Source organism: Lissotriton helveticus, chromosome 5_1, assembly GCF_964261635.1.
Source record: "Lissotriton helveticus chromosome 5_1, aLisHel1.1, whole genome shotgun sequence".
Lineage (NCBI taxonomy): Eukaryota > Metazoa > Chordata > Amphibia > Caudata > Salamandridae > Lissotriton > Lissotriton helveticus.
The window spans coordinates 2,076,458,687-2,076,478,094 of NC_136065.1; the positions used below are offsets into that span (position 1 = coordinate 2,076,458,687).

General features: G+C 49.4%; 1 protein-coding gene across 1 annotated transcript in view; it reads left to right on the plus strand.

The window, feature by feature from the left end:
• The first annotated feature begins 10,236 nt into the window (after positions 1-10,236).
• Positions 10,237-19,408, plus strand: part of LOC144756317 (uncharacterized) — a 131,760-nt gene continuing 122,588 nt past the window's right edge. The window contains exon 1 of the mRNA XM_078646012.1: positions 10,237-12,586. Within this exon, the coding sequence (XP_078502138.1) occupies positions 10,313-12,031 (1,719 nt within the window). The 5' untranslated portion in view covers positions 10,237-10,312 and the 3' untranslated portion in view covers positions 12,032-12,586. The remainder of the gene's footprint in view (positions 12,587-19,408) is intronic.

The window sequence follows — 19,408 nt, forward strand, 5'->3', positions numbered from 1 at the left end:
ATAGGGTGCGCGTCAGTCTTGGTGACTGAATTGAGTCCTCTGTAGTCCACACAGAACCGGAGTTCAGGTGTGGCTCCCGGCGCAGCAGCCTTTGGGACCAAGACCACGGGGCTGGACCAAGGACTGCTGGAAGACTCAACCACCCTAAGAGCAAGCATCTTGGAGACCTCCTCCTTGATGCAGGCCCTGACCCTGTCAGTTACCCTGTAAGCCTTATGCTTCACAGGTAAGCTGTCTCCTGTGTCCACATCATGGACGCACCAATCTGTGACACTAGGAACCAGGGAGAACAGGTCTGGAAACTGCCCCAGCAATTGGCGGCAGTCTTCCTGTTGCTCAGGGGTCAGGGTGGGTGAGAGGTTAACGCCATCCACTGACCCATCTTTCTCACAGGCCACTAAGAGGTCAGGAAGAGGCTCAGACTCCTCTTCCATTCCATCATCAGTGGCCAACAGCATGCCCACTTCGGACCTTTTCAAGTGGGGCTTGAGGCGGTTGACATGTAAGACCCTTAAAGGATTCCTGGGCGTCTTCATGTCCACCAAGTATGTCACTGAGCTCTTGCGCTCCACAACCTCAAATGGGCCTGTCCACTTATCCTGAAGTGCACAGGGTTCCACTGGGGCCAAGACATATACCTCTTGTCCAGGCTGAAGCTCTACCAGAGTGGCATTCTGGTCGTACCACCGCTTCATCTCCTCCTGGCTAGCTTCCAGATTTGCCTCAGCAAGTTGTCTGAAGCGCCTGGTTTGGTTTCTGAAGGCCAGCATGTAGCTATATACATTCTGGGGAGGTTTCCTGGGAGATTGCTCCCAGCCTTCCTTTACCAAACTCAGTGGTCCTCTCACGGGGTGACCATACAGCAGCTCAAAGGGGCTGAACCCTAGAGACTTCTGTGGCACCTCGCGGTATGCAAAGAGCAGGCATGGTAAGAGGACGTCCCACTTACGCCTCATTGGACCTTCCAGGCCCATGATCATGCCCTTCAGGGTTCGGTTGAATCTTTCAACCAACCCATTTCCTTGGGGATGGTAAGGTGTGGTGAACTTGTAGGTTACACCACACTCTTGCCAAAGGGACTTCATATACTTGGATATGAAGTTGGTCCCCCTGTCGCTCACCACCTCTAGAGGGAATCCCACTCTGGAGAAAATTCCCATCAGTGCACGCCCCACCACGGGGGCCGTCACTGTCCTCAGAGGGATGGCTTCAGGGTACCGGGTAGCATGATCCACCAAGACCAGGATGAACCTGTTGCCCATGGCTGTCTTGGGGTCCAGAGGCCCAACAATGTCAATACCCACTCGTTGGAATGGAGTACTGACCACAGGGAAGGGTTGGAGGGGAGCCTTGTTCTTCCCTCCGCTCTTCCCACTTGCCTGGCAAGTTGGACAGGTCCTACAATGAGCATCTGAGCTCTTGTGCATTTGGGGCCAGTAGAAGTGGGTGACAAGCCTGTCATAGGTCTTGTCCATCCCCAAATGTCCTGCTAAAGGCACATCATGAGCCAGTCCCAGTAGGAAGGCTCTGAACTTCTGGGGTACCACCAGCACACGGGCTGACCCAGGTTCAGCAGCCTTAGGCTCTGAGTACAGGAGGTCATTCTCCCAGTACACATAATGTGTTTTGGCCTGAACACCATTGGCCTGGTCTGCAGCCTGCTGCCGCATACCCACGAGAGAAGGGCATTCTTTCTGCTCCCTGCAGAATTCCTCCCTGGAGGGGCCTCCTTCTTGCTGCCAATGGGTCAGCTCAGGCAGGTCCCCCAGTTCGGCAATCTGTTCCCCAGTAGGCTCCAGGGCATCCCCCTCAAGGTCTGCTTCCTCCTGGACCGTGGGAACTTCAGGGGCCGGTTTCCCGCGCCCCCTGCGCCTTCTCCCTAAGGCCGGTTCCTGGGCCTCTCCTTCAGGCCCCAGGACCTCTTGATCACCCCTACTGGCTGCCATTGCCCGGTGGTCACGCACGCCCAGTCAGGTAGACCCACCATCCTCAGGTGAGTCGTTTTCTCCACCTTTTCCCAAGGGGAGTCCTCCAAGTCATTCCCTAGCAAACAGTCAACAGGCATGGCTTTCCTCACACAGACCTGCAGAGTACCAGAGACCCCCCCCCACTCGAAGGGAACTTGAGCCATCGGACACTGACTCTCTGAATTGTCAGCGTTGACAACCCTACAGTAGGCATGGGGTACAACCTGCTCTTGAGACACCAGGTGATGCCTCACTGCAGTCACACTGGCTCCTGTGTCTCTAAGAGCCTCAGCTTTCTTACCATTGATGGTAACCACCTGCCCATATTTTTTAGTGTTAGAGGGCAGGTAGCTTGTAGGGACCATCTCACTGTCTCCTAGTGAGACTAGGGTCATCTGAACAGGATCTCCACCCCCCGGGACCATCACTTCTTCTCCTAAGTGAACACTGGTCACTTGTCGGGGCGGAGCACCAGTGGGTGCTGGTTTTCCAAACAGGCGACACTTGGGGTCACTGGCTATGTGCCCCGGGTCACCACATTTGTAACAATTGAAGGGCCCCTTTGGAACAGGTCTACCTGTCGGGCCCCATTCTGCTTTGGGGGTGGGGGAGGCTGGGAACCTTTCTGCTGGTCCCCTTGGGGATTACTTTGGGGGCCTTTTTGGAACCCTTTCTGTTTTCCCTTGTCCCCCCCACTCTTCTGCTGGGGACCCTGCCCACCCTTGGCGGAGTCTCCCACTGGACCCTTGTGGACCCTGGTGCTGAGCCAGCGGTCCGCCTCCTCAGCAAGTTTCCTCGGGTTGGACAACTTGCTATCAATCAGGTGCTGGCGTAACTCAGGAAAACATTGATCAGACAAGTGCTCCCATGCAATTAAATCAAAGAGACCTTGAAAATCATTCACTTTGTTACCCTTCACCCAACCATCCAGTGCTCTGCAAAAAAAAGTCACAAACTCCACATACGTATTCCCAGGCCGCTTATTACACCCCCTAAACTTCTGTCTATACATTTCAGGGGTAAGCCCATACCTGGTCATTAAAGCTTCTTTCATATGGGGATAGGATCTCTGGTCTTCAGAGGGCAAATCTAGCAGGGTGTCCCGCCCTTCGCTAAGGAACCTTCCCCATAACCCCGCTCCCCAATCCTTCTCAGGGACCCGGTGGGAAAGCATGGCTACCTCATATGCCCTAAACCACTGTCCTATGTCATCCCCCTTAAAGAACTCTTTAACTACATCTTTGGGGATGTGCACTCTTGACTCTACCTGCACCGGCATTGCGCTGCCACCAGAGGGAGGATGATCCAAGGTTTTCTCTTTTAGACTCATCTCCCTCATCTTCACATCATACTCCAACTGGAGTTTTCGCTCTTCCAGAGCCATCCTTTTGCTTTCAAGCTCCATTTGGCCCTTTAAATTCAATTCTGCCAGCTTTATCTCATGATCCCTGGTTGCCTGTCTGTCTGCCAGCTCCTCTGGCGACAGGCCTCTGCCAAAGCTGATGACGCTGTCTGGTTTTTCCAGACCCACAGGATCCACAGGTGCACCCTGATCCTCAGGTGCCTTCCTAGATTCAATCCAGGCTCTCATGGCCTTGTAGAACTCGGGTTTGTTCTTGCATCCTGCGTGTGGAACCTTGAGTTTCCTGCAAAAATAACTCAACTGCTTCTTTGTGTAGTCATCCAGCTTTGATGCATCCCATTCTAGCTCCTGCGCACCAGAGGCTATGGACTCTCCTCCATCAATGCTGTTTGTGCCAGGCATGTTTGCAACACTAGGGATCTTCTTCTTTAGCAAAATTAAAACTCAAAAAGTCTGTGGCTAAGATACTGGACTGTAATCACTTATGCAATGGTCAGTAGCTAAGGTAAAACACTGCAAATGTAAGTTCGCGAATCCTCACCGCTGCGTCCAATGTAGGAAGGGGTAGTCTCTGGTTGGCGCAGTGCAACACTGGCGACAATCAGGGCCTCTCTCTTCCTCGTCAGGGCTGAGGGTTACCTTCAAGACAACCTCTGCTTACCCTCTAGGTAGTGTGGCTTAAGCAGTCTTTGGCTAATCTCTGGGGCATGTAGGGTTAAACATTTGCAATATTACACCATCACCACCAACCCACCACACAATGACACCAAACTGTATTTGTAAAAATATATGTTCTTTATATAAATCTCAAGCAGGCTTGTAAATACAGTTGTCAAACTTTCAATAGCGGTTCCAGTTTACTTAGTTTCAAGTTGCCACAGTTCTTTCTTAGCAATAAGCAATCTTTTGGGCCTTCTGCCCAGGTTCCAGCAAGGTTCAGTGTCTTGTAGCGCCTCAATGCGCGTTCCGCTGTCTCCGCTCGCTTCAGAGAGGAGAACGGGCCCGGCCGGCTAAAGCTCACGCTTCCCGCGTGGGCCTCGCGGACCCGGCACAGTGCGAGCCTCGGTTTCAGGGGCGGCTCACGCTGGGAAGCAGGTAGCGCGGTGCGAGCTCAGGACGTAGGACGCTCGCACCGCAAGGACAAAGAACACAGTACCTTGGTTTTCTTGTAGGTCTTGGAGCGGACGGCTGTCCGTGGATCTGTCCCACGTCGCGTTGTCTTCCTGGAGGGTGCGGCGGCCTGCGAGTCTCAGCGCAGGTCACAGGGCACCCGGGCTGACGGTGCAGATGCGGGGCAGGATTCTCCGGAGTCCGGTTCACTCGCACTGAAGGGGGAAGCTGCAGGCAGGCGGGGCTGAGGGGGGTGCACTCCACGGAGCGCGGGGCACAATTCAGGCACGGCTCAGCAGCGAGTCACTCCCAGCTGCGGGGGCCAGGGGGTCTCAGCGCCCAAGTCACGAGGGGCACAATCTTGGCAGTGCCGGTCTTTGCGGAGCAGCCTGTACCTCGGGGGTCACACAGGCGGCGATGCTTGGACCGGGCAGGTCCTCCCTTTCCGTTGCAAGGGCGGCTCAGCGCGGACAGTCACGGCGCTCGAACCAGCGCGGGGCTGATCCTTACTTTGCGGCTGGCACACGAACAGGCCACAGTCACGGTGGTCGGGGAAGGGGCACAGCTGCACAAATTGTCGGAGAGCGTGGCGGCAGGCACAGCGCTCTCAACTCTCCTTTCCTTGGCGCGGTAGCGACACACAGCACACGCCAGCAGCAGCTTTTCTTCAGAAGGGTAGCGCCCACTGTTCCTGGGGCGCTGGTCAGGGGGCAAGTTCACAGGCAAGCCCTTGGAGATCTTTCAGCAGAGTTTGGCACAAAGTTCCAATAAGCAAAAGTCTTTGGTAGTCTTTTCTTTCCTCTCCTTTGGCAGCAAGGCACCAGACACAGGCCAGAGACAGCACTCCTCCTTGTCCTTCCAGGTCCTTCTCTTCGGGCAGAGTTTCTTCTGTAGCACAAACAGGATCTAATTTACAAGGAGCAGGGCTCCTTCTTTTATACCCAGTTTCTTTTGTTCTAGCAAGCCAGGGGGGCCTCTGCATAACTGCTCCAGTCTCTGAGCACTTGTTGTGGGTACTTATGACTTCTGTATTCAGTGTGAGGGCAGGCACATCAGCCGCTCCCCAGGGGGGCGGAGCCGGCTTTGTGAGGACAGGAGTGGCCTGAGCACTTTGTTGACAAGCTTCGGTCCTTCCTGGGCCAGGTGCAGGCTGAGTCATCAGTCGCTCCCCAGGAGGGCGGAGCCAGCATTGTGGAGGCAGGGGCACAGCCTGATGCATCATTCAGGGGAAACTCCCACCACCCACTAAGGGGTCCTCCTGCTAATCACTACCTGTCAACTCCCAGCCCTGTCACTCACACACACCAGACAGTCAGATCCACATCCAAGCAGAGGCGGGCTGAAATGGTTAGGCAAGCAAATGCTAACTTTCTAAAAGTAGCATTTGCAAACACAGGATATTAAAATAAACTTTACTAAAAGAAGTATTTTATTATTCTGAGTTCAGGCATACTAAACATGAATTTCTACCATGTTCCCTGAGCCTGCGGGGATTATAGAGTGTAATAATTCCAGCAGCCCATCTGGCCTAGAAGGGAACTGGTAGCCTTACAATAGTGAAAAACGAACTTGGCAGTAATTCACTATTAGAACATGCCACACACATCAGGGCATGTTCTACCTTATACTTACAATGCACCCTGCCCTCAGGCCTACCATAGGGGTGACTAATATGAAGTTAAGGGAAGGTTTTAGGGGCTGGCAAGTGTGTGCACTTGCCCAGCCAGGGTGACAGTACCAGACTGCACGTAGGTTCTGCAATGGCAGACCCTTAGACACATTTTAAGGCTGCTTCTGTGGGTGGCGCAACCAGCGCTGCAGGCCCACTAGCAGTGTTGGCATTCACAAGCCCTGGCACTCCTGGTGCACTTTACTAGGGACTAACAGTAAATCCAATTAACCAATCATGGACATCAATCACATGTACACTTTACAGTAGGGAGCACTTGCACTGCGGCACGGGTTGGCCGTGGCGCAGTGCCCTGAGTAGCAGACACCAGCAAAACCTTTGAGGCACAACAGCAAAAAGTGGAAGGGAAACCCACGCCAAGGTGCCAGGTCTAACAATCACCAACTGCCCCTAGCCGAAGAGAGCAGTTTCATCACCACTTTCAGCACCCACCTAGGGCTCAGGAGGTACAAACGGCTGAACTTTGGGATATCCTTGGTGGCCGAAGTATTCCAAAACACGATGCGGGAACTGCTATCCGGACTACCAGGAGTGTTGAACGTGAATGACGATATCCTCATCCACTCCGCGACTGCCGCCGACCATCACAAACACCTCCTGGACACACTGAAACGCTTCAGCGCACATTGAGCCACTCTACACAAGTACAAATGGCAGTTCTTCCAACCCTCCCTCGAGTTCTTTGGCTATGTCTTTAATCAGGAGGGCATACAGGTAGACCCGAGGAAGTCGCAAGCTATCAAAGACACCCCCGCACCAACGACACCGACGGAAGTGCGGAGCTTCCTGGGAATGGCCACCTACTGCGGGCGGTTCATTCCAGGCTTGGCCACCCGAAGTGAAGCACTACGAGCCCTCACGAAGGTAGACGCAACCTGCCACTGGGGCCAAAAGGAGGAAGAAGTGTTCCAAGGGATAAAGGATGCCCTCCTAGGAGAAGCCACGCTAGCATATTTCAACCCTGCGATGCGGACGAAAGTGCTGGTGGACGCGAACCCAGTAGGACTCGTGCAGTGTTGGCTCAAGAGCGTGAAACAGGCCAATGGGCCGCTCTGGCGTTTGCCAGCAAGTCCCTCAACCCTACAGAAGCAAGGTATGCCCAGATTGAGCGTGAGGCGCTCGCCATCAAGTGGGCCTGCAACCATTTTCATCTGTATCTCCGGTGGCACCCGTTCACCATGGTCACTGACCATCAGCCTCTGGTTCCCCTATTCAAGGGGACCGCACCACATCCACCCCACGCATCGAATGCTGGGCGGTCCAATTGCAACCGTATGAAATGGAGGTGGTCTATCGCCCGGGGTCCAAGAACCCGGACGATTTTCTTTCAAGACACCCCGTTCAGTCAGAGAAGCACGAAGAAGATAAGGACAGAGAAGAGTTTGCCCACTGGGTAGCTCTTACATCATGCCCCCAGAGCATGTCCCTAGAGGAAGCGATGGAAGCTGCCGCTACCGATGCCGTCTATACCAAGACACTATGTGCAGTGCAAGAAGGCTCATGGACAAACTATCTTCCCCAGGCCAACTCGTGGACCCCGGAGGATCGGGAGACCCTGACAAAAATGTGGCGAGTCCGTCATGAACTAAGCGCCACCGGAGATGGCATCCTGCTGAGAGGACCCCAGCTCGTCATCCCTCAGAGCTTCAAGCAACGGGCAGTCCAACTAGCCCACGGGGGACACCAAGGAATCACCAAGATGAAAGCACGGATGCGGGAAAAGGTCTGGTTCCCAGAACTTGAGGACATGGTGGAGGAATATGTCAGACGATGCTCATCATGCCAGCTGAAGTGGTCCGGAGAAGCCTCTCCCGGTCATCACTGAAGTGGCCTGCACCGTCCCCTGGTCCCAAGTAGGCGTGGATTTTGGGAGTTTCCCAGGGAGAAGGCACACACACGTCATCATAGACGCCCACTCCAAATATCCCGTGGTAGAGCCCATCCTGTTGACAGCATTCAACCATGTTGGACCAGTGTTGGAAAAAGTCTTTGCCATGTTGGGTTTCCCTCAAGTAGTATGCAGTGACAATGGTCCCCCGTTCCAAGGAGACAAATTTGCCACCTTCCTCCAACAACGAGGCATATCGCATCGCCGCATCACCCCTCAATGGCCCCAGGCCAACGGGGACGTTGAACGCTTCATGCGCACTTTGAACAAGATGTTCCGCATAGCGATCGTGGAACAGTTGGATCCAGAACAAAGACTCCATGAGTTCTTGAGAGAATATCGAAGTACCCCTCACTGTACGACCCAGCGGAGCCCGTGGGCCCTCATGCTCCATGGCCCCCGCCGTGACCTACTCCCTACCTGCCCAGGATGGTCATCAGCTCCACTGGATGTCGAAGGAGTGCAAGAGCAGACAGTGCGAAAAAATCAGGAAGCAAGCGTCGAGTCCGCGCCACCCCAAGAAGGCTTAGCCATGGAGCGACGGTCATCCTGCGGAGCCGACGCCAGGGAGGAAAGTTCCAATCACACTACGAGCCGGGCATGTGGACCATCACCGCGAACCATGGTAACCGCATGCAAAGGAGCAGAAGTATCCAGAAACATCTTGTGGTTCAAAGAGGTCCCGCCAGAACCGCGCAGGGAGACCGCATGTAACCACACAAGCCCCATGGCCACTACGGTGCCCGAAGAAGGAACAGGAGAATCAGCAAGTGGCCCCACCTGTGAGATCCCAGAAGTAAGCTACTCACCTCCACACGGAGCCGGCTCCGAGAGCCCCAGCCGGAACAGCATGGGAGGGCGTACCGGCACCCAAAGATATAGCCTGAGGCCGAACCCCCACCCGAGTCAGCGGCTGAGAGACTATACATGCTGACGAGGCCCGGGACTCACGACTGAGACTCACGCAAGTACTGTGTGTTTATATGTTGGACTAAAAGACATTGGTGGACTGTTGTGATTCTGTTCAAAGAACTATTGTAACAAAAGGAACTGAGTTGGATAGGGATGTAATGGTTGGTGGTCTAGTCGTTTTGCACCCATGCACCCATGACATCCGCAGGCCAGGCGTGGCCTGCGGGGAGTTAATAAATGGATGACGGCCGCTCGTGGCACGTCACTTCCGAGTGGACTAGTGGTGTGGCCTCAGTGTCTCTGACGCTAGGCCTCGCACCCCTATCGGGACCACACGCTGTCCCGAGCACGCAACGCAACAACTAGTATATGTAGTAGACCTTTGTACTCACTACCATTCCTATGTGATTCTTAGAGTTTATCCATTTGTATCTCTTCCTTGAGTGACTTTACAACTTGTACATTTGCATTTTTTTTTCCTGTTTGTATCTTTTATGTATCTCATGTAATCCTAAATCCTTATGTATCACAACTGGTTCTTTTGTAAAGCGCTCTGACACCTTCGGGTAATGTTCGCGTTATGGAAAATCGCATTAAATAATTAAATATACAACCCTTTTTACGGGTTTTATTATCAACCCATATGTAGTCTCCCATTTCTTGTTTCCACCAATTTGGCCTTTAAATTCAGTTGGGTTCACAATCTAACAGCCACAAATTGCTATTGCGCCCGCTCTGGATGCACAACTAGCCAGTATTTTATTATTGTAATGCATTTCACTGGATATTTAGCAAGAACACATTTCTAGTGTAGGAAACATGAAGGATAAAAAGTTCAACCTTGCTAGGCTGGCAACGTTGCTAGGCTTCATCTGTGGTAACACTTTATGACGTAGGGTGACGTGATGATGACACAGCTGTAGTAAATCCATACACCCCGCCTAAAGCCGCCGCTTCCATCGGTAGCCTGGGGGGGTGGGGTGTTTTGTCAACGTAACATCCAGTACTCACTCGGTCAAGAGAAGTTAATACGGTGCTTAACATTCAACACCAGTTACAACTGACTGTATGCGAAAGCTGGTCACTACAGCGTGTACTTTGCGTAAGAAACAGCAGATGGTATCGCCCGCTGCCGGGCGCGTCATGCTTTCATCACAGTGAATGACATCGCCTGCCCACGCGCGTCATCGGACGCGGATAATAGACAAGCCTGCAGGCTACCTTCACTCCCGCCTCCTCCCCTTCCTGACCAAGGCCGCGCGCCCCACCTCGCGCCTCTTCCCACCCTCTCCCTGCCTCCCGCGCAGACGCAGTGCCTCCGAACTCGCGTGCTCCCTCCGCACCTGTGCCAACCTTACCACACCGTCTTCGCTTTACCGAAAATGTCCGGATGCGGATACGCGTCCCAGAGAAGATCCAGGAGCCCCGTCCGCCGCAGCGCCTCTTTCCCCCGCCACGACTCGCCCAGTCTGAACTCCCCCAGCAGTGAATGTGCCGTCGACCTCCGTGCCGCCAACACCTCCTCGAACGCCCTGCCAAGCTCAACGTCGGGCACGTCCTGCCCCGCGGCCTGTGCTCGCAGCTTCACCTGCCCCCGTACCAACGGCTCCAGTACTTGCGCGAGCGGATCCACTAGCAATACCTGCGCCCGCCTTGCCTCTGCCAGCCTAACGTGCGCAGCCCCTGCCAGCAAAAACTGTTCGGGTAACGGCTCCTCAAACGCGGCCTGCCCCAGAGCCTGCCCCCCCAGCAGCTCCTGCTCCCGCGCTGCTGCCGCCAGCCGTGCCTGTACTGCTATTTCCAATAGAGGCTGCCCCGGCTCCGGCGCCAAAACTGCCTGTCCCCCCAAAACCAGCAATTCCTGCTCAAGCTGCGGCTCCTCCAGCTCCTCCAGTACCATGCTAGCGTCTTCAAGCAGCAGCTGCTCGTCCAAAGCAGACTGCGCCCCCAAATCTTCCTGCGGAATGTCTTGCTCTCCTAGCCGGACGTGCGCTGCCACCCCTAAAGTCGGCTGCCAAGACGCCTTTAAAAAAGTGGACGTGTGTCCCTGCGATGTCTCCAAGGAATGCCTCCCACCTAAATGTGCCTGTGCCGCCAAGAAAAAGTCCTGTGACACCGCTGAGGCCTGCCCCAGGATGACCTGCCCCAGTAATGCCGCCCTTAAATGCCCCAAAGCCTGTGAACCATCTTCTGCCTGTCCCAAGAAGACTTCTTGTTGCCCCGACAAAGCCCCTGCCTGCCCTCCGAAGCCCTGCTGCCCGCTTGCTTCGGCTCACAGCCGCTGCGACTGTGAAAATAAATGCCCGGAGCCTGAGTCTTGCAAGCCCACTCCTCCGTGCCCCAAGCCCTGCCCGTGTCCTCCCAAACGAGCCTGCTGTGACCCCCCTTGTCCCAAAAGTGACCCGTGCCCAAAACGCAACCCTTGTGATACCGCTTGTCCCAAAAGTGACCCGTGCGCAAAACGCAGCTCTTGTGATAGCGCACCTTCCTGTCCCAAAGCCTGTCCCACTAGCACAGATGACTGCCCAAAAAATTGCAAACTTTCTGACACCCCGAGTCGCGCCTCCTGTGATACACCGGCGTCCTCCAGCTGCCCTTGTGCTTCCGCCCGCAAGCCCTCCTGTCAACTCACTCCAATCTGTTGTCCCAAGGCTTGTCCCAAAAAGACCCCCGTTGTCTGCCCAACAAGCGACTGTGAAGATGATGCCCCCGCAAAGAAGTGCTCCAGTGATGCTTCCTCTTCGTGCTGTCCCAAAAGTAGTTCATCTGCGTGTTCAAAAAGCTCCTGCACCAGCAACACCTCCTCTGCTTGTTCCACCGGAAATGCCTGCCCTCGTTCCCCCCCGGCCGCATGTAGGTCTAGCTGCGCTAGTACTGCTATGTGTAGGGATATTAGCCCCGCAAAATCCTGCTCGTCAAGAAGCAAGAGCTTGGGCCCTTCCTGTTCTTCCTCTGGCAGCAGTCCTTGCTCATCTTCAGGTTCCAATTCGTCCATAAGCTCTGCCTGTGGCTCTGCAGCATCTTCCTGCAAACTATCTGCGCTGAACGGTTGTTCAGGGAATGCCCGTCCACGCAATTCATGTGGTACCTGCGCTTTGTAATGTCTCCGAGACAGGCAACTGCCCTAAGACTTGCTTTGTTTGTGGGTATGATCCTATTTTCTCTTTAGGGCTTTCTATTAACCTTTTAGGTAACACTTCCACCTCAGCGCCTGCATTCATCTTTTCCTGCCTGTTCAATGCATTCCCATGTATTCTATTTCTGCTCCTCTTACATCTGGGAGAGAAATGCCTCATTAGAAGCACGCTCGTAGACATTGCCAGTTTGGTGTCTTCTCTAAGAAAATACCAGTTCGTCCTTCCTGCGCGGCTCTTGGGCAGGAATTCCCAATTTAGTGCGTTTTGAAACTGTCCACCATCTTGCATTGCAGCTGGGCTCTGCCTTTGCCCCCTTCCCTGCGAGTCATCGTGTTCTAGAAGGTGAGAAGATGATGGTCTTTAGTGCTGGCCGGAATTTTACACCATTAATTGGAGTCCACACTGTGGACTCCGCGCTCTACTGCCAGCTATAAGACCCCACTTCCACACACTTTCCTCACTGCTCAGTGGACAAGGATGGATGTCTCTTCCTAAGAAATTCCGAAGAGTACAGAAGTGGTAAGTATAGACATCAGTGGTCGAATTGAACGTTCTCGTGTGTGGCATGAAGGTGTGGGTAGAGGGTTTGAGCAGTGTATGCTTCTAATGCAGTGATGCTGAAAAGCAAACGTGTTTTTCATTGGGTCTTTCTGGGATTTCAAAATATCAGTATTCAGGAACAAAAACGTTCATGTATCATGTCCAGACAGAGTTTAAGACCATTTGTTGAAGGTCAACGAAAGCTTTATATTTGGTAAATTGAATGTAAATAATCTTACTGAATAATGCATCATATTTTTTTTACAGCAAACAATGTTGATAGTGGACACATGCGTTTAAATCGTTTTATCAACAAAATCTATCTTGCAAAGCAAAAATAGAATACGTTTTCTGATTGCATGTAAATGAATGTACATATTTCATTTCTTTACTTATCAAATACGCAAAAACGTAGTTACAAACTATTTTCAAGGCTAATATTAGGGGGCAGGGAGGTACAAATTCAACTCAGTAGAGAAATGTAAATTATTTGAAAAAATAAGAGTTCAGTCTGGTCCGTGACAGTTGCCAATAGTTCTAATTGAAATACATTCACAACCAAGCTGTGTTGCAGGTTAAAGGGCTACCTTTTCTCCCCCTTTGCAAACAGCATCTTCATGTCATAAAGTAATAGTTACTTTGTACCCTACAGTGCATACCTTTGTTAAATGAACGTATACCGTAATAGTAAAATAGTAAAGATGATAAGTAAATTGTTTGAATCCCTAAATTGTTCGGGATAAACTACAGCAATGGCGGTAATCCACTCTTCTGGTTATGTTTGCAGTTAAAACTGTCAATACAGAGTAAGACACTATTAGTAAAAAGATTGATAACTTATTATAAGGTCAATTGTCTTGAAGACCGTAGGTAATTCAACAACAGGATTTGGGCAGCTAAGAATTACATTTTACTGCTACTCCATATTTGAGTGGCAGAGTGCCCGTAATCCAATTAATTAAAAAACGAATTTAAAACAAATACATAGTGTTTAAAGGTGGTCACAAAATGACATTTCAAATGTGCTTCCAATCCTTACATCGTAAATAGCAGCCATATATATGGGGTGTTACTTGCATATAACCTTCTAATGTAAATATTGTATACCTTCGGAACACTTTTCACCAATGTGTAATCCTAAAAAGACAGTGATTGTTGAGTAATATTATGTTTCGGTGTATCCAATTTTCAAAAACATGCACAAATACGTAATCTAAAATCAAAAGAAGTATCTGTAAAATGTGGGGACAAGTCGGAAACACTCTTGTAAATATAGTGAGGAGTAACCTATTGATAAGGTACACCCTCAGTGTCAAATTCGAAAAATGAGGGCGATCATAATGCTTATATGCTAAGCATGTGGCAATCCTATACATTTATAAACTTATAAATAGTAAAAAGTCAAACCACATGTTGAAATAAGTCGAAACTCAGAAGCAATAGTTATGCAAATATTGGTGTAGCATCATTAGTTACAGCTGTACTAGACCTATGTGAAGTAAAAAACAAAGAGCCCGTCAGGTTATCTCCCACCCGGTGATTGCATTCTATGCATACAATTCCAAAACACCGGCTCTCACAACCCCCTTAGTCGTTCAAGTTGCAGGGACTGGTACGTCAAAGAAAAAGACTATTGCCCTTATTCCTGTAACATGCCTCATCAGTTGTAGACTTTTAATAACTAATACTATCCAATACATTAAAGATTGGCGATAGTCATCACAGCCGGGTCAGAAACGGTGCCCCCAGTTAAGAAGTCGAGAATGGAATGGCCACCTGCCCCTCTATGAAATGGTCATATATCAATACACACATTTAATAGTTGTAGTGCGTATTCATTTATCCTATACTTTACATCATTATACTCGGTGTCATAGACCTAAGTAGAGAGCAACTAAAACCAAAGGAATCTTACCTGGCATGTGATAAAGTGTCCCGCTACGCTAGGTCACTCTGGAGAAAGTCCTCGAGTTACCTGTTTCCCACGCCAGAATAAATACTCCCAGCGGCATTGCTCATTCAAATCGAGCAAGTAGTGGAAATAGAGAGCGGACCCAATGCATGATGTTTCTAGCAAAATATGTCAGCGCCTTCTTGAAATGAGCACATCCCCATTTCTTTTGCAACTCGATGATGTTACTAATAATAGAAGTAGCCACGCGAACATGTGATTTATCTACAAATTAGCATTTCAAGTATCGTTAGTTTAATCACTAAGGGAGAGCAGAATTTGAAATTTAAACAGTTATATTCATTGTGTCAAAGACACCGGTATTCCTAAACGGCTATAAAGAATTGCAGCACACTCACTTTTTATGGTATAATGTTTCAATAATGAACCACCGAGGGAAAGTAATCATTTTAGACCGCAGCTAAATAATCCTGAAATATGTAAAAAAAAAATATGATATCCACCAACCACCCAAGGTGAGTGATGTAATGACTACATCCGTATGCATCTAAATGTGCCATGTTGTATAGGCTGACATAAGTAACAACAGGAAAAGTAACATGCAATAATGTACTAGATAGATGTTAATACATGGTGAAAACCCTACAAAAGGTAAGTGTATACACTAGTAAGCACAGAAGAAATGGACCCAGCCATATGAGTTGATCGGAGAGGTTGAGTAAAGAAGATGTAAATGAGCACTGATATGGATACCAAAGAGAACAAGGCATGATGTAACAGTCCACCTTATTTTCTATGTCCCCTTGACTGCCCAGAGTTCACATTGCACATTTATTTTTAGCAGTCTGGATACATTACAAGGGATATAACTTACAATAGTATACAAGTCTACCCATATCAGCATTTTGATCATATCCACAAAGCATTGGAACAGTTAGTGATAAATGTACATTGAATCTTATACAAAATACAGCATGAGTTTGCAAGGCTTTCATGTATGTGTTGAACAGGTGGATATGAATTCTGTTCTCAGGTTATTAAGATTTTGAACTTGGAGGAGAAAAGGCAAACACTAATGCCCTCTAATGCCCTCCTTCCCAATATTTCGATCTTTCAAAAATACTGACAGCTCCCTGTCAATATTTAGGCCAAAATCCACAGCTCTCAATTTGTTAATCCAAACCGGCTCTATCACCCCCTCTGGGGTTGTCAATTGCAGTTTCTAATCCGTTAAATCTAACCTGAATCAGCTCTACTGTGCCATGTGTAGAATTGAAGTGTACGGCCAAGGGATACGTGGTATTCACATTCCTGAATGCCTGTATATGTTCTTGCATTCTCTCTTTGTCTGGTCTGATAGTGCTACCAACATATATCTTCTTGCAGGGACAGATAATACAGTACCCAATGGATTTAGTATTGCAGTTCATGAACAATCTAATCTTATATTCCATGTGGGTATTGTATTTAAAGCTTTTAGTTTTATCTAGGGCATATTGACATACATTACAATGCCCTCACTTATAGAAACCAACTGGTGGTGACCGCATTCAATGTGTGTCCTTCTTACGCATATTGGGATTATAGAAATTTGGGCATAAAGTATTGTGTAGAGTTTGACCCGTTTAAACAGAGCAGTTGGTCTTACTGGTATAATTTGGCTTACAATCTGGTCCACATGCAAGATATGCCAGTGCTTCTTTAGAATTTTATAGAGCACATATATGGCTGAATTGTAGGGTGTTAATAGGGAGAACTTATCCTTAAACTTCGTCCCCTTCTTGTTCTTAAATTTGTTTGTAAGTAGTTTTTGTCGATTAAGGTCCAAAGCTTTATTTTTGGCCTTGACAAGTCTTTTCCGGCTGTGGCCCCTGGCTTTAAATCTGGAAATGGCATTTTCCATTTCCCTCTTAAACACAGTATCTTCGCTGCAATTACGTCTAATACATGTTAACTCCCCAAGTGGTATGGATTCTACTTGTGATCTCGGTGGGCAGTTGTCCGCACGTAATATAGTATTACACGCTGTTAGTTTCCTAAATAGCGTTTAGAGAATAGAACCATTTTTAATTTCAAGGGCATTTTCCCTTCTCAGCACAGGTTGGAAAGTTGACTTTGATTTAAGGCCACCGTCTGAACTAAAGTCTCTGGGTATATCTAGGTCATGTAAAATGTGTGCCTTTGTAGAGACATTGTGTTCCTCTTCAGTTAATGTTAGAAGCGTTCGTACATTATGCATATCCTGAATAGTCCTGTTGCTACATGTTACTATAGATGTATTCTGAGTCGTAACACACTTTTAAATTTCAGTTTGATTTTACGAACCAGTGTAAAAACATCAATATGTATTTAAGCGAAATTTGGCCCATAAACCGGACAGAAATTCAGACCTTTGGACACTAGTTTTATTTCATCGTCACTAAGAACATGCTGTGATACGTTGACAATCGCAATATCATTCAATTTCTCACTATGCATAGTAACATTAATTGTACACAAGTCCCTAGAACAAATGGATGTAACTACTTCTGCCAATTTCTCACACTTCTGTGTCTTGGACCTGGTCACGTAGCCTTCTTTTCTTGTCTCTGAGCGATCTGTTGTACCCCCTTCTGGTCTTTTTATCGCATTTTGGCATTTGTTGTATTTTGCTTTGATCCCTTTCCTGTATCTTTCCACTTCCATTAAAAAAGACGTGGATGTAGGTGCTGCTGTGGTAATGCCTGCATTGATACTAGTACTAGGGCCCCTCTTTAGGTCCTTTATTGGGAATCCAAACCAAAGATATTGAAAAGCAAATTCAATGTGGTTGTCTATTTAGCAGAATTTAGATTTGTGTAAATCAAAAAATCCTCTATTTGGCGCAATCATCCCTTTTCACGAGACACTTTCAAATGACCACTACTGGTGTAAGACCAGAAGTCCATGCACAGTGACTCTACGTCGCACTACCCCCTGATTCCATCATTTATGGCTGAAAACCTGTTGTTTTCCTGCTGTCACGAGCCCTTTGAAAGCTTTTCTACAAAGATTCTTTGCTTGTTGCTCCCCAGCACAGCACTCAAGTCTGCTTTGGATGTCAGTGTAGGAGGCTGGCTTGGTATATATGCACATACTTGTTTTAAGTGAAGCACCCTGCACTAATCGAGGCGACCCATATGGTGATTTTAGTGGTCTTAGACAAACATAGACAGCTCTGAAATTAGTTGCTGTGGAGAGCAGCCTTCAGGCTTAGTGTTAAGGAGTGTTGAGCAGATTTTTTCACCAGAACTGATAATATAGTGTAGATTAAACGAAAAAGAACCACACAGTGTAGTTATAAAAATAAGTCTATTTATTATACAAACTCACTAACACATTGGTATATCTCCTGCCTGCAGATATAAACACAGTACACACTTTACTTCAAATGTAAACGGGTAAGTAAGCACAAACACACAGTGGTCTCTAGGGGGAATACGAACTGCAACTGAAGTCGGGACTTGGACCAGAAGACCCAGGGACACAAGGAACTACCTGAGGAATGTACCCAGAAGCCCCACGGAGGCTATGTGCAGAGTAGAAACACAGGCGCATACTCAATACAAGTCAAGGGGAAAGTCACAGTTGCAGCGGACCCCAGAGAAACCCAGTGTAAGACAGAAGGTTGGAGAGTCACCCCACATGTGGATACCCCAGGAACCAGAAAACCTACACCATGGAAGCCGGGTGCATAGGTGAGAAGTGATGTTGGAAACCTCTGTAGACCACAATGGATGACTTAAGAAAAGACGCCGCTGGCAAAAAAGGTGAAAGTGTCCGGTGGAAAGCAAGGGTGGATTCTTTAAAAGGAGTTCCTGCAAACAGAAGGGACAGAGTCCATGCCACTTGGAGGTGACCAACAGGCATGGAAGACGAATGACCAACGATGATGGAATATGCAGGAGGGGTGACGGTGACCTTGTTGCTGTAGCTGTGAGGACCAGGCGATGCTGTGGAAGACCAGGTGCCATTCACAAGTTGTTCCACGTCAGAATCCAAGAACCAGGTGGTCGGTGTCGAGCGGAAGCACCAAAAAGCCTTGGCAGCAGCAACAGATGTGGTAAACAAAGAAGGTGCAATGTTGGACCAGCAAGGTCCAAGTTACTCATCAATTGCAGGAGAGTCAGAGCAGGCCCTGAGCAAGCACAGGAGCCCACTGAAGTAAAAGAAGACCCTCAGAAGGACCCACAGGCCTAAGGCACAGGAGTCGCAAGTGGACCTTGAGCAGCCCACTGTGCAGAGGATCCAGTGGGGACAAAGATCTTGGCAGGAAGAGATACTGGGGGCTAGAGCATCTTGTAGCCTGAAGATCTCTGGAGGGCAGGGTCAACACAACAAGCCTTGGCAACGGAAAGTCAACACAGTGAAGAGGGATTCTGTTCCAGCAGTTCCGACGAGGGATACAGGCCTCAAACTTGCTGAGACCGGTCAGCTTCGTTGGTGGTGCCTGCAGATGCAAGGAAGTGACTCCCTCACTCCAATGGAGCTTTCTTTGGGTGTCTTTGATTTCCATAGGCTGAAGAGGAACATGGATGAAGCACAGGCACAGGTGACAAAAAAGATTTGAAGAACAGGAGCAGCTGGAGTCTTCCTTAGTGCAATCTCTGTTCAAGGCAAAGTCCAGCGAAGTCCAAAGTGCCCAGATGGTTGAAGTTGAGGTGGTTTCTGGTTTGAATCTTGTCCCACAACGAATCTGAAGAGCCACCCACATGTAAGCCTTTTAGTACCCCAGGGAAAGGGTTGGGACGATTCAAGAGCCCGTCTCAGAGGAGAGGCTCGACCGAGGGGCGGATACTCCCATGTCCTTTTTCCAGTTTTGCACCAGAGTGGGAGCTCAGGGCTCCCTGAACTAGTTCCAACTAGAGTGT